This window comes from Lagopus leucura, unplaced genomic scaffold, assembly GCF_019238085.1.
Source record: "Lagopus leucura isolate 7727_CA_CO unplaced genomic scaffold, USGS_WTPT01 205-8_obj-0_obj, whole genome shotgun sequence".
NCBI classification, from domain to species: Eukaryota; Metazoa; Chordata; class Aves; order Galliformes; family Phasianidae; genus Lagopus; species Lagopus leucura.
In genome coordinates this window covers 16,827-29,131 of record NW_024963055.1, presented here as the reverse complement: position 1 = coordinate 29,131, position 12,305 = coordinate 16,827, and the positions used below count along the sequence as shown (strand labels likewise).

Here is a 12,305-nt window from a genome sequence, read left to right as displayed (position 1 = left end):
TTGGAGCTGTGCTGACTGCATGGATGTGTGGTGTTGGAGCTGTGCTGCCCGTGAGCCCAGCCGTCCTCCGATTTTGTTGTTTTTCCTTAAACCTGCTTTCCTGTTTGTTCGTAACAGCACAGAGGCTCTCCTTGATTTATTTCCCTTTCCTTCAAGGAAAGGTCAGCTGAACGTGGTCGGGGCCCCCTTTGTAGCTGTGCCATTCACCTCCTAATCTTGCACGGAGCAAACTGCACTCGCTCACACAACCCCTCCTCCCCACCTGTTCACCATCTGACAAAGCTCTCGGAGCTCTAAAACAACCTGGCTGGCTGGCACTGCTCTGCTGTGTGAGGGTGCACAGCACCCATGTTATGCCGTGGAGCCGCTCCTCTGCAGAGCAGGCGTGCCTGCAGGCCGGGTTTCCTCGTGCATCCTCCCACTTCTCATTCCATTCAACTTTTTTTCCATTGGAGCTTAGCTCACTGATTTTATTTTTAGGTCTGATGATGAGCAGAGTTCAGCGGATAAGGAGAGACTTGCCAGGTAGGAGAATGGAGATTGCGAGCATGGACCAGCAGAGCGTTGCCCTTCCTTCGTGTCTCTCTAGGCATCCCTCCTCCTTTTTGTCCCCCTCCTTCCCCCCACTGCTGCAGTAGAGGGCTTGAAAATGAACAGACTGCTGGAAATTGCTGTGTAATTGGAAATAGGAGGGGAAAGGCACCCAGTCCTGCTGCAGGAATGTCTATGGGGGCACACAGAGGATTTGCTCCTTGAAAGCTGCTGGGCTGAGCGTGCTTGGGCGGCCGCTTCACTCGGCACTGCAGCTTTGCTGACCTGTGCTGCTCAGGGAGCCGCAGCCCCTCCTGAACGGGGCTCATCACAGGAGCTGAGTTCATGTCAGAGAGGCTTTCAGAGCCGCACTCGTGCAGGTTGGTTGTTTCTTCCGACCTCTTCATTTTGTGGCCCTGTAAAAAAAACATCCAGGGAAAATGAAGCCCTTCCATGAGAACAACTCGGGTTTAGTGCAGACAGGGCCGTTATTCCCCGGATCCCCAGCTGCAGTTCGATGGGGCTGTGGCTCTCACAGGAATGCTTGAGGCGTTCAGTGCTGCACTGTTGCACCTCAGCACAGAATCGCGCCCTGGGAGCGCGCAGCTGCAGCTGCTGCAGGAAAGCATTGCCCCAAGTGCACCAAGCTGCACCAAGCTGTGCAGTAACGAAAAACAGCTGAAAAAGCCATCAGGGTTTTTACTGCTTGCCACCCACAGCTTTCTGATCATCATTTGTGTTGATAGCTTGCAGAGATGGCTTGCTCTGATGGCTGCCATCCTGCAGGCTTGCCCTGTCTTCCCTGGGCTGTTCCACCCTGCCTTATTCGTCGTGTGTGGAGCTGAGGAGGCTTCAGTTCTGCTCAGCTGATCCCTGCTTTTAGATACAGCCCCCCAACGCAGCCCTGCCTGAATGGTGGTGCACAGCTTAAATATCCGTGGGGATGAGGAGGACGAGGTGGGGCTGTGGGTGCAGCACAGCAGTGCTTGGTGGGTTGGCCTTGAAGCTGCCGCCCTTCCCTCCTCCCTGGTAGCGAGTTCCTGCTGTCACTCAGCACGCTCAGAACACTTGGCAGTGAAAGCTGTGGTGGTTTCCCAGTAGCCTTTTAGTGGAGGTGGCTTTGTTTTCACACTCCAGCATGCAGGAGGAGCTGAACTAAAGGTGAGTGTGATAATTGAGCACTTCTGACCTCACAGTGAGGCGTGCAGCCACTGAACGGCTGCGCACGTCTGGTGCTGATCAGCTCCCTTCTCGTGTTTTGTCTTCTTTAACTCGCTGCCTGTCTGTTCCTCCCACACTCATCTCATTCCATGTTCCCATCACTGCTTCCTTAGACCCCATCCATCCTTTTGTGTAGGAAACCTGGCTTGTAGGTTCTTTTTTGGGGAAAACCCACTTGGCGGCAGCGCTGGATAGGAAGGACGGGTCTGGAGGTGATATCCTGACCCAGGGACCTGGGGAGGAACGTGCCTTGTGAGCAGGCTTGCAAAGGACCACGAAGGGCCTCACAAAGGGCAGTGGGTGGTCGGCACTTGTTGCAGGGCTGTGGGAGCTGCGTGTGCACCAGGGGCTGCTGGTGGAGGGGCTGCCCCTCTTGGCCTCGCTTGGTGCAGTCAGGCAGTGTCTGCTCTGCAGCTTCCATTCTGCCACATGACTGTAAGGGGACCTCAGTGTAACACAGCATCTGCGTGAGGGCAGTGCCAGGTGAGGTTTGTCCGTGGTAATTTAGATGTCCAAGCCTTAATTGCAGCCCTGGCCTCCTTAGATGGTTGCTGGAGGTGGAGGGATGCGTGCAGTCCTCAACCAGGGAGCGGGGTGAGCATCTGCTGCGTGCTGTGCTGCTCCAGATGGAGTCTGCTGCACCCCCTGAGAGCAGGGGCTGTGCCGAAGGAAGGAGTCCTTGGTTGAAGCGTTCCAGAGGTGACGGAGAAGCTGCTTTGTCTTCTCAAGCAGCGTAGCTTAGCCTGTAGCTTCCCGAGGCAGCAGGGAGGTGGCGTGGCACAAAGCGAGGCTCCTCGTCCGCAGCAGGGAGGTGCAGCTGCAGGCTCTTCTCCTTGCACTCGTTCCCGCGTCCCTTTGTGCACGAGCAGCATGCGGGGTGCTTGCAGTCCTCCCAACTCCCGGTGACCCCAATGCATCTCTGTGTTCTGCACCCCGGAAGGCAGCGGAGCCTCCCGGCCTGGTGCTGACTCCGTCTTCCTGCTTTCCTCCCAGGGAGAATCACAGCGAGATCGAACGTAGGCGGAGGAACAAAATGACTGCCTACATCACGGAGCTGTCTGACATGGTGCCCACCTGCAGCGCCCTGGCACGCAAACCAGACAAGCTGACCATCCTGCGAATGGCCGTGTCCCACATGAAGTCCCTGCGTGGCACAGGCAACACGTCCACGGACGGCACCTACAAACCCTCCTTCCTCACTGATCAGGTGTTGGCTCTGTGGGGAGCGCTGCCGTTGCAGGGTGGGGGGTGGTTGTGGGAGCAGCTGCCCAGAGAGGCTGTGGTGCCCCGTTTGTCCCTGGAGGCGCTCAGGGCCGGCTGGACGGGGCCCTGGGCAGCCTGGGCTGCGAGATGGGGGGCTGGTGGCCCTGCGTGTGGCGGGGGGTTGGAGCTCCGTGATCCTCGAGGCTCCTTCCAACCCGGGCCCCTCTGTGATTCTCTGATGGCAGAGATGGGGATCCAAGGGCGAGGGGGGCTGGGGGGGCGACGCCTGTATCTCTGGAGTGAGAGGTTGGTGTGTTGTGAACGCAGGAGCTCAAACACCTCATCCTGGAGGCGGCCGACGGCTTTCTGTTCATCGTGTCCTGTGAGACGGGGAGGGTGGTTTACGTCTCGGACTCCGTGACTCCCGTCCTCAACCAGCCCCAGTCGGAGTGGTTCGGCAGCACGCTGTACGACCAGGTGCACCCGGACGATGTGGGCAAGCTGAGGGAGCAGCTCTCCACCTCCGAGAACGCGCTGACAGGTAACGCAGCCCGGGGGGGGCAGGAGGGGGAGGGCAGAGCGAGCCGGCGAAGGACAAGGATTGAAACCTTCCCTTTGTAGAAGGAACCAAACCCTGGTGCCTTTCTAACAAGGATCCTGCAGCCCCCCCTGAGAGTGCATCTAAAGGTACCACTGGTGACACTTCTCTCTTGATGGTTTCCTAATCACGTTGCCTGGTGCCTGCGCTGGGGAAAGGAGGGGAACTGCGGCAACCTCTGGGTTCTCCTTCCTTCTTCAGGTCGCATCCTGGATTTGAAGACGGGGACTGTCAAGAAGGAGGGGCAGCAGTCCATGAGGATGTGCATGGGCTCCCGGAGATCCTTCATCTGCCGCATGAGGTAATGAGAGAGCTGCAGGGACGGCACCCGAGGCTGAAGCTGAACTCGCTCGTCTTATTCCAGCTCCTTTTGCTCACTGGACGTAACGTGGCACGGCTTTCCACGCAGAGCTAGCAGCCCAGTTTAGTTGCCCTGAGCTCAGATGGCTCTCTGCTGTTGCTGTAGGACATTCAGCTTCCAGTAACAATTTATTTCACCCCCACGTGTCACTGCTCTTCTTCAGGCACCCAGAATCAGTGCTTTCCATCTATGTGATGGAGACTCAGAGGTTCATCCCCATTCATAGAGTGCTTTGGCTAATTCAAGGTGGTGAGATTGTTCTGACCGTGACCAAGAAAGACAAAAGCTTTTCTTCCTCCTCGCTCCTTATTCTGGTACAGGTGTGGCAACAGCTCAGTGGATTCAGTGTCTGTAAATCGTCTCAGCTTCATGAGGAATCGCTGCAGGTGAGTGAGATGAGGGTGATGGGCAAAGCTCTGCGTTGCTGGGATCCAAGGGGCTGCAGCTCCCCAGCGGAGGCCTGGGGCACTGAGCTCCTACAGCTCATAGGAGAGTGAGAAGAGCTGGAGGAGGAACCAAAGTTCATCCTAGGGCAGATAAGACTTCCTTGACTCCAGACTCGGGTCTGAAGTCGGTTTAAAGCCCGTGTTCTTCAGACTGTTGTTGTTGGGCTCTGGTGGATGTTGTCTTTGTGTTAATTAAAAGATGAGGCAGGTTCTGACGTCCCCAGTGGGAAGGCAGCTCTGCAGGGAAGGACCCAGAAGTCCTGAGGTCCCTTCTGACCCGAGTCTGTGTCCTCAGAGCTCTCACATTTACATTCAGTCTCTCTTTACCTCCACGACGTTCTGTGGAAGTTTTCTGAAGGCAATTACAGACCTTGCCTGACCTGATTTGACACCTGGCCTGATCTCAGCTGCTTCTCTCTCCCAAGGAACGGCTTGGGCGCGACGAAGGACGGAGAGCCTCACTACGTGGTGGTGCATTGCACGGGTTACATCAAGGCCTGGCCCCCTGCAGGTAAGGGCTCTGCAAAGCCCCAGCTGTGCCTGAGGACACGGCTCTGAAGCTGTCCCCTCTGAGCTGAACGTGCGAGCAAATGCTTCCCGTGCACATCTGTCGCTTTTCGTTGTGTTGGGACTGAACTGATTGTTGCAGATGTGGGATGGTGGAGGTTTGTGTCTGAACGGGACCCTCTGCAGAGGGCAGGAATCGTGGCAGGCTGCCTGATGTGCTGGCTGGAAGAGAGAGAACTCAAACCATTCTGGCAAGGAATGAGGAGCGGGGAGGCAGCTTAACTTAGCAAATTCCTTCATGGAAGAGGATTCTGAGTACAGAATGGGGTGGAGAAGTTCCTCAGAGCCAGAACTGCATGTCTGTCTTTTTTTCCCCGAAATCAGCAGTTCTTCCTGTACTGACCTTGCTGGAATTTTTGGCACTCCTCTCTCAGGTGTTTCGCTGCCTGACGATGACCCAGATGCTGGCCAGGGCAGCAAGTTTTGCCTCGTGGCCATCGGCCGGCTGCAGGTGCGTAGCATCGTCCAGGGCTCAGCGTTGTCCTGAAGCCTGCAGGGCTGCACTGCGTTCCCTGACGGCTGCAGATCCTCCTGCAGGGCCCAGGGCTGCCCAGCACAGCACAGCTCTGCCGGCTCAGCTCCCGCCGCTGCCTTTCCTCGCAGGTCACCAGCTCACCCAACTGCACAGACATGAGCAACGTTTGTCAGCCAACAGAGTTCATCTCCCGGCACAACACGGAAGGCATTTTCACCTTCATAGACCACCGCTGTGTGGCCACTGTTGGCTACCAGCCACAGGTGAGAGAGCAGCAGGAGCTTCCTGAGCACAGCTGCTGCTCAGACTCGCTTTTCTCCTCCCCTTCTGTGCCTCGTGGCCCTGCTTGTCGCACAGGCCTGGCCAAACAGCGCCCAGGCGCGTGCTCCTCCTCCAGCAGTGGCTTTTGATCCACTTTCTGCAGTGCTTTGATGGTGGATGGAGCTGGCAGCTCTGAGTTGTGTCAGCTGTCAGTTAAGGTTGCTGTTGCTCCACGTGAATTGGAGATCAAACGTTAGAACAGCACAGCAGGTCCTGCAGCTGCGCCGTGTGCTGGGGCTGGCAGTGGCAGCGCTGCTGCTGGGGGAGCAGCTCTAAAGTGGAACCGAGGGAGCGTGAGTTCCTGTGCAAACTGCCTTCATCTCTCTCCCACTTCCTTCAAAATTAGGAACTCCTGGGGAAGGACATTGTGGACTTCTGTCACCCAGAGGACCAGCAGCTTTTGCGGGACAGCTTTCAGCAGGTAAAGCCCTTAACGACCCCTCTGTGTGTGGTGTTCAAATTAGAGTCTGTCTTGGTGCTTGCAAAGCAGTGAAACATAACTGGAAGAAAAAACCAAAACAACAGAAGAATAAACCTTAGGAATGGAAGCAGCTACAGATGTAGTCACAGAACGGCAGTAGCGCAAAACAAAAGAGAAGCATCTGATGTCTGACTCTTGAATTCATCCTCTGGTTGCTGGTCCAGTCTGCTTTTAGGGCCAGAGACATGCTTACAAAGAGCCTGCTCCAACACGCTCCCGTGGCTGAAACATGGTTCATCCCTAGGGCCCAGCCCAGTGCTGCAGAGCTCGGAATGGATGTGATTTGTTTGCCCTGTTGTGGTTACTCTTATTTCTGAGGGCGCTGGACTTTGTGGCAGGGCAGGTAAGGCTGCCCCGCGCTTCCATGACTCCAGGAGAGCTGCTCATGTCCATTCGTCCCCGCAGCCGGGAGCAGAAGCAGCGCTGCGTGCTTCTTTTGCTGCAGGTTTTCTCATACATCTCACCAGGGCAAAGAGATGAGAAAAGCAAAAGCCACAGTGTGAAGTCAGGTCCCCCCTCCCGCGTCATTCGGGTCTTGGGTAGCGTGAGGGAATGGCAGCAGTGCTGCTGGGCTCCGGAGGCAAGGGCTTCAGGCAGGGGTTGAGGCAGGGGTTGAGGCAGGGGCCATCACAGCTTTGAGGGGGGTGGCTCAGAGGAAGTTGCTCTTCAACCCCTTCTTTGATCAGGTCCTACTGATGGCGTTACATTTTTTTAGGTGGTGAAGTTAAAAGGCCAGGTTCTGTCAGTCATGTTCCGATTCCGATCCAAAAACCGGGAATGGCTCTGGATGAGAACCAGCTCCTTTACCTTCCAGAACCCCTACTCGGATGAAATTGAGTACATCATCTGTACCAACACCAACGTCAAGTATGTACATGGAAACGCCTCGCCGCCCGGCGGTAGCACACCAACCCCAGGGCTTCGCCCAGAGCAAACGGCAGCACGGAGCCGCAGGAGCTTCGGCCTCTCCCTCACCAACTTCCCCTCAGTGCGTGCAGGCCCTGCAGGAGCCAGGAAACCCCTGGGCGCCCTTTGGCTGGGCTGAGGCAGATGCCGAAGGACTGCAGAGTGCAGGAGGAGCCTTTGGCTCAGAGGCAGGGCTGCGCTGCAGCAGCGCCTCGCTTCGCCCTGGTAGCTGGAGCAAGTTTCTGTCTGTTTGCATTCAGAGCTCTGATGTTAGGGGGGCTCGCAGCCGAACGCAGCTCCTGCTGCCCCATCCTCTGCTCCAGGGTGGCTTTTCCACAGCAGGACAGTTGATGGTAGGAAGTTAAGTGCTTATTTTTCTCCTGTAGTTTGTGCTCAGATTCAGAAGCAGCTCCTGAGCGGTGCTTGGGGCAGGCTGCCCTCGTGCTGCTCTCCTTTTCCCCCCATCTGTCTCGCTGTGTCAGCAGCACACAGTGCTCCATCAGAGTGCTGCCCGTGCCCTGGAGGAGCTGCGAGGCCCTTACAGAGCAAAGGGAAACAAGGGAAAACACCTCCTGGCTGGGGTTCGTAGCTTCAGGCCCTCAGCTGGGACCTCTGCAAGTCAGTCAGGATTGCTTGTGCCTGGGGGCAGGTGGAAAGAAAGGCAGGATTTGGGTTGTATTTGAGGTGAGGAAAGAACCAGGAGCTCAGGTAGCGCTTCTTCCTTCCCCCAGCTTGTGATGAGAAAGCTCTGAGCTGAGCAGCGTCAGCCAGATCCCTTGGGCTTTAAGAGCCCTGGGCTGAGAGCAGGCCTTCGTCTCTGTCCTGGCAGCAGAGGTCTCTCTTTGAGCTCGCTCATTCCACGCATTTCCATCCTCACATCCATGCTCACACCCTCAGAAGTGCTGTCAGGCTCGGGCTGGGGGCAGCAGGCTGTTTGTGGTGCAGTTTAGCTGTGTGCATCTCTGCTGGGCTGCTGCTGTGGCGTTGCTCCTCCTCCAGGATCGGGCGCCGCTTCAGAGCCAGCAGCTTGCAGAAGAGCTGCTGACAAAGCGCTGCACCTCCGCTCCTTCCTTCTGGGAGGAAAATGACTGCTGAGAGTTAACAGGAAGCATAAAGAGCTGCACGAGGTGTGGGTCGGAGGCTGGAGGTGCTGCGGTGGCTGCAGGCTGTAGCTCTGCAGTGGTGTAGATTTACATGGGAAACGTGGGGCGTTTGTAGGCCCCTCCGGCCTTTGCTTGTGCTGCAGCAGTGGCACAGAGGTGGTGCAGGCTGCTCCCTGCTCTGGGCTGGAGGGGGCAGAGCCCATGGATCCTTAAATTGTGTTCCATGGCCAGCCCTGCTCTCAGGGACAGGAGGCTGGGAGGAAGGATCCTTCACTGGAAGAGCTTTTGCAAAAGCAGCTCCATTGCAGGCTGATGCAGACACGTCCTCCTGCAGGCAGCACCCAGCTGTTTGCTCTCATTTGGTACTTTTTAAATCTGTTTGCTTTTTTTTCCCCCTTTTTCTTTGCTTTAAAGGAACTCAAGCCAGGAATCTCGACCTGCCCTGTCAAACCCAATGCAGAGGCCCCAGCTGGGGCAGAGTGTCAGCCTTCCCCTGGAGATGGGCACAGCGCAGCTGCCCTCAAGGTCAGGAGGTGCTCGGCTCCTTTCACTGTGCCTCCCGCGCCGGTTCTGCCCTCCTGTCCAGTAGCTTTCCTCCCCTCACCTTCCTCTCTGCAGCAGTGAACTCCTCTGGGCTCATCAGCCATTGGTGGGACCGCAGAGGATCCGTGCCCCCAGCAAAGGCTTTTAGCGGCCGCTCTTCTCCTGTTACAAACGCTTTCTATTCCAGGCAGCAGCAGCCACCGCCGCCGCAGGCAGAGTTGGAAGTGGTCCCAGGAAGAGAGAGCCTGTCCGGGTACGAGCAGGTAAATCGGGGCTTCGGCTGCGCTGTCAGCAGCTCCCCCCCTTTTCCGGGAGGGGTTCGGGCAGGGAGGGCGGCTCGACTCCTCCCGGCTGCGCTGCGGAGCGGCCCGGCTGCAGCGCTGCCCCCCCTGCGCCGCTCAGCGCTTCCGCTCTGCAGGTCCCCGTGCAGCCCGCCGCCGCCGGGCCGGAGCACAGCAAGCCGCTGGAGAAGGCGGAGAGCCTCTTCAACCAGGAGAGGGACCCGAGGTTCGGGGAGATCTACAGCGGCATCAATGCAGGTGCGCGGTGCTGCGGCTTCGCCTCGCCTGGGTTCGGCTCTGCGCCCGTTGCGTTGGGTCCCGGTGTCTGCGGGCTGAGCGGGCGCTCGAGCCCCGGGGGACCTGGATTCAAAGCTTGTTAGAAAACGAGAGAACAGCAAATTAATGGGGCTCCTCCGGGGCTGCCTGCAGTCCCACGTAAGGAGCCGCCGCGCTCAGCGCTTCGGAGCCGCTCCGCCCCGCTCACCCGGCCTCTCTCCGCAGACCAGAACAAAGCCATTCCTGCCAGCTCGCTGCCTGCCGCTCCCCCGCTGTTCCCGCAGGGAAACGCTTTCACGCCGTCGCGGCCCGCTGACGGCTTCAGGTGAGCTTTTCCTGCGCCGCCATTTTCGCCGACCTCCTCGGCCTTTGCCCTTTTCCCATCCCGCTTCGCCCCCGTCTGCAAACGCTCGGAAATGCAGGGCAGCCCCTGCGGGGCCGGGGCACAGAGGAGGGGAAGAGGAGCTGGGCGCCCCCCCGCCGGCCCGGCTGCTTTCGGCTCCTCGCGCCGCTCCCGCCCTGCTTTTCCCCTGCTGACCGAACCGGGGCCGCGGAGCGGCGGCGCCTCTGGATGCGCGGGGCGTCGCTGCAGAACCGAGCCGGGCCGGCAGCTGCTGTGCCTACGGGGCGCCGGGGGGAAGCGCTGCGGCTGTTTGCGCCGCTGCCGCCCGCGATGCACCGAGTCCAGCTGAGGGCTTTTCCCCCCCCAGGAGCGGCAGCCTGGTGCCTCCGGTGAACATCGTCCAGCAGCAGCCGGCGGCGTCGGGCCGGATCCTGGCTCAGATCTCACGCCACGCCAGCCCCGCTCAGGTCAGCGGGAGCAGCTGGGCGGCCGGGACCCGACCGGCGTTCACGGCCCAGGTAGCAAAGCCCGAACGCCCGGCTCGGGGCTGAGCTCCGCTGGGTGCTTCTGCCGCTTGCTTGGAGGTCGGAACGGCTTGCAGAGCTGCGGAGCCGGCGGCTGCTGGGCTGCGTCGCTGGGCCGCCCCTCGCCCCCCCTTTGGCCCCACGCTTCCCTGCGGTTTTGGGCTTCGCTGAGCTCCTTCCCGGTGTTTCCGCTGAGGAAATGCTGGAGGGAGGGGGGGTGAGGGGGAGAAACGTTGCTGCTCCGATGGAAGCGTTGAGGCGCTGCGGGACCGTTTGCCTCCTGGGCGCTGCTGGGGTTCCTGCAGGCGGAGATGGGAGCTTGGAGAGCCTGCAATGGAGCGCTGCTCCGCTCGGCAGAAGGGGGGGGGGCACCGCTGTGCGTGCAGACCGGAGCCGGGCCAGCAGCGCCTCGCCCTGCCTCAGACCGGGTCCAAGCGAACACGTCTCCTTCCCCCCCCGTTTCTTGCTGCCTTACAGCAGGTGGCCTCGCAAGCAGTGAAGGCCCGGCCTCCTTCCTTCAGCATGGGGACGTTCCAGGGCACCCCGTCCTCCTTCAGCCCCATGGCAGCTCCAGGCTCCGCGGCTTCCCCCGGCAGCTCTGCGTTCCCAAACCTCCCCGGCCGCGGCGTGGGCTTCAGTGAGTGCAGCGAGGGGGGCAGCGGGCAGCCCTCGTAAAGCGGCCGGGGGCCCTCGGTGCTCTGCGTGTCGGGGACGCGCGGATGCTGAGCCCGGCCGCTCCCAGTGCGCCGCCTCGGGGCGACGGCTTCAGGTGAAGCCCCGTCAGTGCTGGGGCTGAGCGGGAGGAAGCGCGGAGCTCCGGCACCCTGCAGCTCCGGCTGCGCGCCGGCGTTTCCCGGGGTCCCGTCCTGTTGATGCGGCTCAGGGCGGCGCTTGGAGCGCGGTCCCGGGGCGATCGGAGAAACGACCGTCGGTTGCGGCAGGAAACTCTGCTGATTGCTTCCTTGTTAAACAGCCGCAGATGCAGCGCAGGCCCCCGCCTCGTTCCAGCCCCGGGCGGCGGCCGAAGGAGTGGGGATGTGGCCGCAGTGGCAGGGCCAGCAGCACGGCGCGGCGCCGGGGGAGCAGCACGTGCAGCAGCCCGGCCAACCCGAGGCCTTCTCGGTAAGGCCGCGCTTTGTTCCCTGGCTGCGAGGACGCGGGGGCCGAGGGGTTTTGCTCGTGTCCGGGCGCCCGGCTGCTCATCCGTCCGTCCGTGGCTTCCGGGAAGGGCTGCGGCTCGGGGGTCGCTGGCGGGGCTGCGGGCGGGGGGCGGAGCTGCTCTGCACGGTCGGCTTTGTCCCCTGCCGTCCCACGATCGGCGTGAAATCCCGCCGGTTCTGCTGCCAGGTCGGCCCTTACGGCTCTCGTTTAAAGAGAGCAAGCAGCAAAAACCCCGTGATGTAAAAAACAAAAAGCACAAAGCGGCCCTAAAGGCGTGGGGCTGAGCTGCGCGGGGCACAGCGCCACAGAACGGCTGGGAAAAGCGCCCAGGTTCACCCAGCCACCCCCCTCCCCTCTGCCCCACAGCCTCAGGGCAGCACAGAAACGTGGGGTGGGGGCCTGGGCACGGAGGGCTGAGTCCCGGGGGGGGGGAGATGGGGGGGTTTGGGGCCCTGGGGGCGCAGTGCCCGCGCTCTGCCGTGCTGCTCTAACCCAGCCTCTCTTCTTCTGCCCCGCAGGACATGCTGACCATGCTGGGAGACCAAGGCCCCAACTACAACAACGAGGAGTTCCCCGAGCTGAACATCTTCCCTTCTTTTTCAGAGTAAAACTGGAGCTCTGGGGGCGGAGCGGCCGCGCGCTGTAACGTTAAACCTGCGCCTAAGGGAAGCAAAGGCGCCGCTCTGGTGGGGCTCAAAGGCTGCTGAACTTTGTGAACTCTTTGCCTGCTGGAGGCTCCGTGCTGCCCGGGGCGCTCAGTGGGACTGAAGGGCGGCCGCCCCCCTTTTGTCCCCCAGACTCCCGAGGCGGCTTTTCCTGTTTGTATTTCCCTCTTCTCTACCGCGACTTTTCTATAAAAACACAAAAGGACGTTGGGTGCCTCTGCTGCCACCACGGAGCTCCTGTGCTGTGCAGGGGGGGGTGGGCTGGGGAGGGGGGGGGGGGGGCCGGGAGCCGGGGATTC

The 12,305-nt window shown here is 60.2% G+C and overlaps 1 protein-coding gene across 15 annotated transcripts in view; it reads left to right on the top strand.

The window, feature by feature from the left end:
* Nucleotides 1–12,211, top strand: part of ARNT (aryl hydrocarbon receptor nuclear translocator) — a 19,361-nt gene extending 7,150 nt beyond the window's left edge. Inside the window, exons 5-23 of one of the 15 annotated variants that reach the window (XM_042891110.1) lie at nt 481–525; nt 2,746–2,959; nt 3,283–3,496; nt 3,580–3,642; nt 3,755–3,854; nt 4,235–4,300; nt 4,786–4,871; nt 5,302–5,378; nt 5,531–5,665; nt 6,070–6,144; nt 6,920–7,071; nt 8,628–8,738; nt 8,944–9,019; nt 9,175–9,295; nt 9,539–9,638; nt 10,024–10,173; nt 10,639–10,817; nt 11,154–11,302; nt 11,860–12,211. In XM_042891110.1, coding sequence (XP_042747044.1) covers nt 481–525; nt 2,746–2,959; nt 3,283–3,496; nt 3,580–3,642; nt 3,755–3,854; nt 4,235–4,300; nt 4,786–4,871; nt 5,302–5,378; nt 5,531–5,665; nt 6,070–6,144; nt 6,920–7,071; nt 8,628–8,738; nt 8,944–9,019; nt 9,175–9,295; nt 9,539–9,638; nt 10,024–10,173; nt 10,639–10,817; nt 11,154–11,302; nt 11,860–11,949 — 2,203 coding nt within the window. In that variant the 3' untranslated portion in view covers nt 11,950–12,211. Of the gene's footprint in view, nt 1–480; nt 526–2,745; nt 2,960–3,282; nt 3,497–3,576; nt 3,643–3,754; nt 3,855–4,234; nt 4,301–4,785; nt 4,872–5,301; nt 5,379–5,530; nt 5,666–6,069; nt 6,145–6,919; nt 7,072–8,627; nt 8,739–8,943; nt 9,020–9,174; nt 9,296–9,538; nt 9,639–10,023; nt 10,175–10,638; nt 10,818–11,153; nt 11,303–11,859 lie in introns of all 15 variants that reach the window. The other 14 variants (XM_042891116.1, XM_042891115.1, XM_042891109.1 and 11 more) reach the window with 14 other exon arrangements.
* The last annotated feature ends 94 nt before the right edge of the window (nt 12,212–12,305 follow it).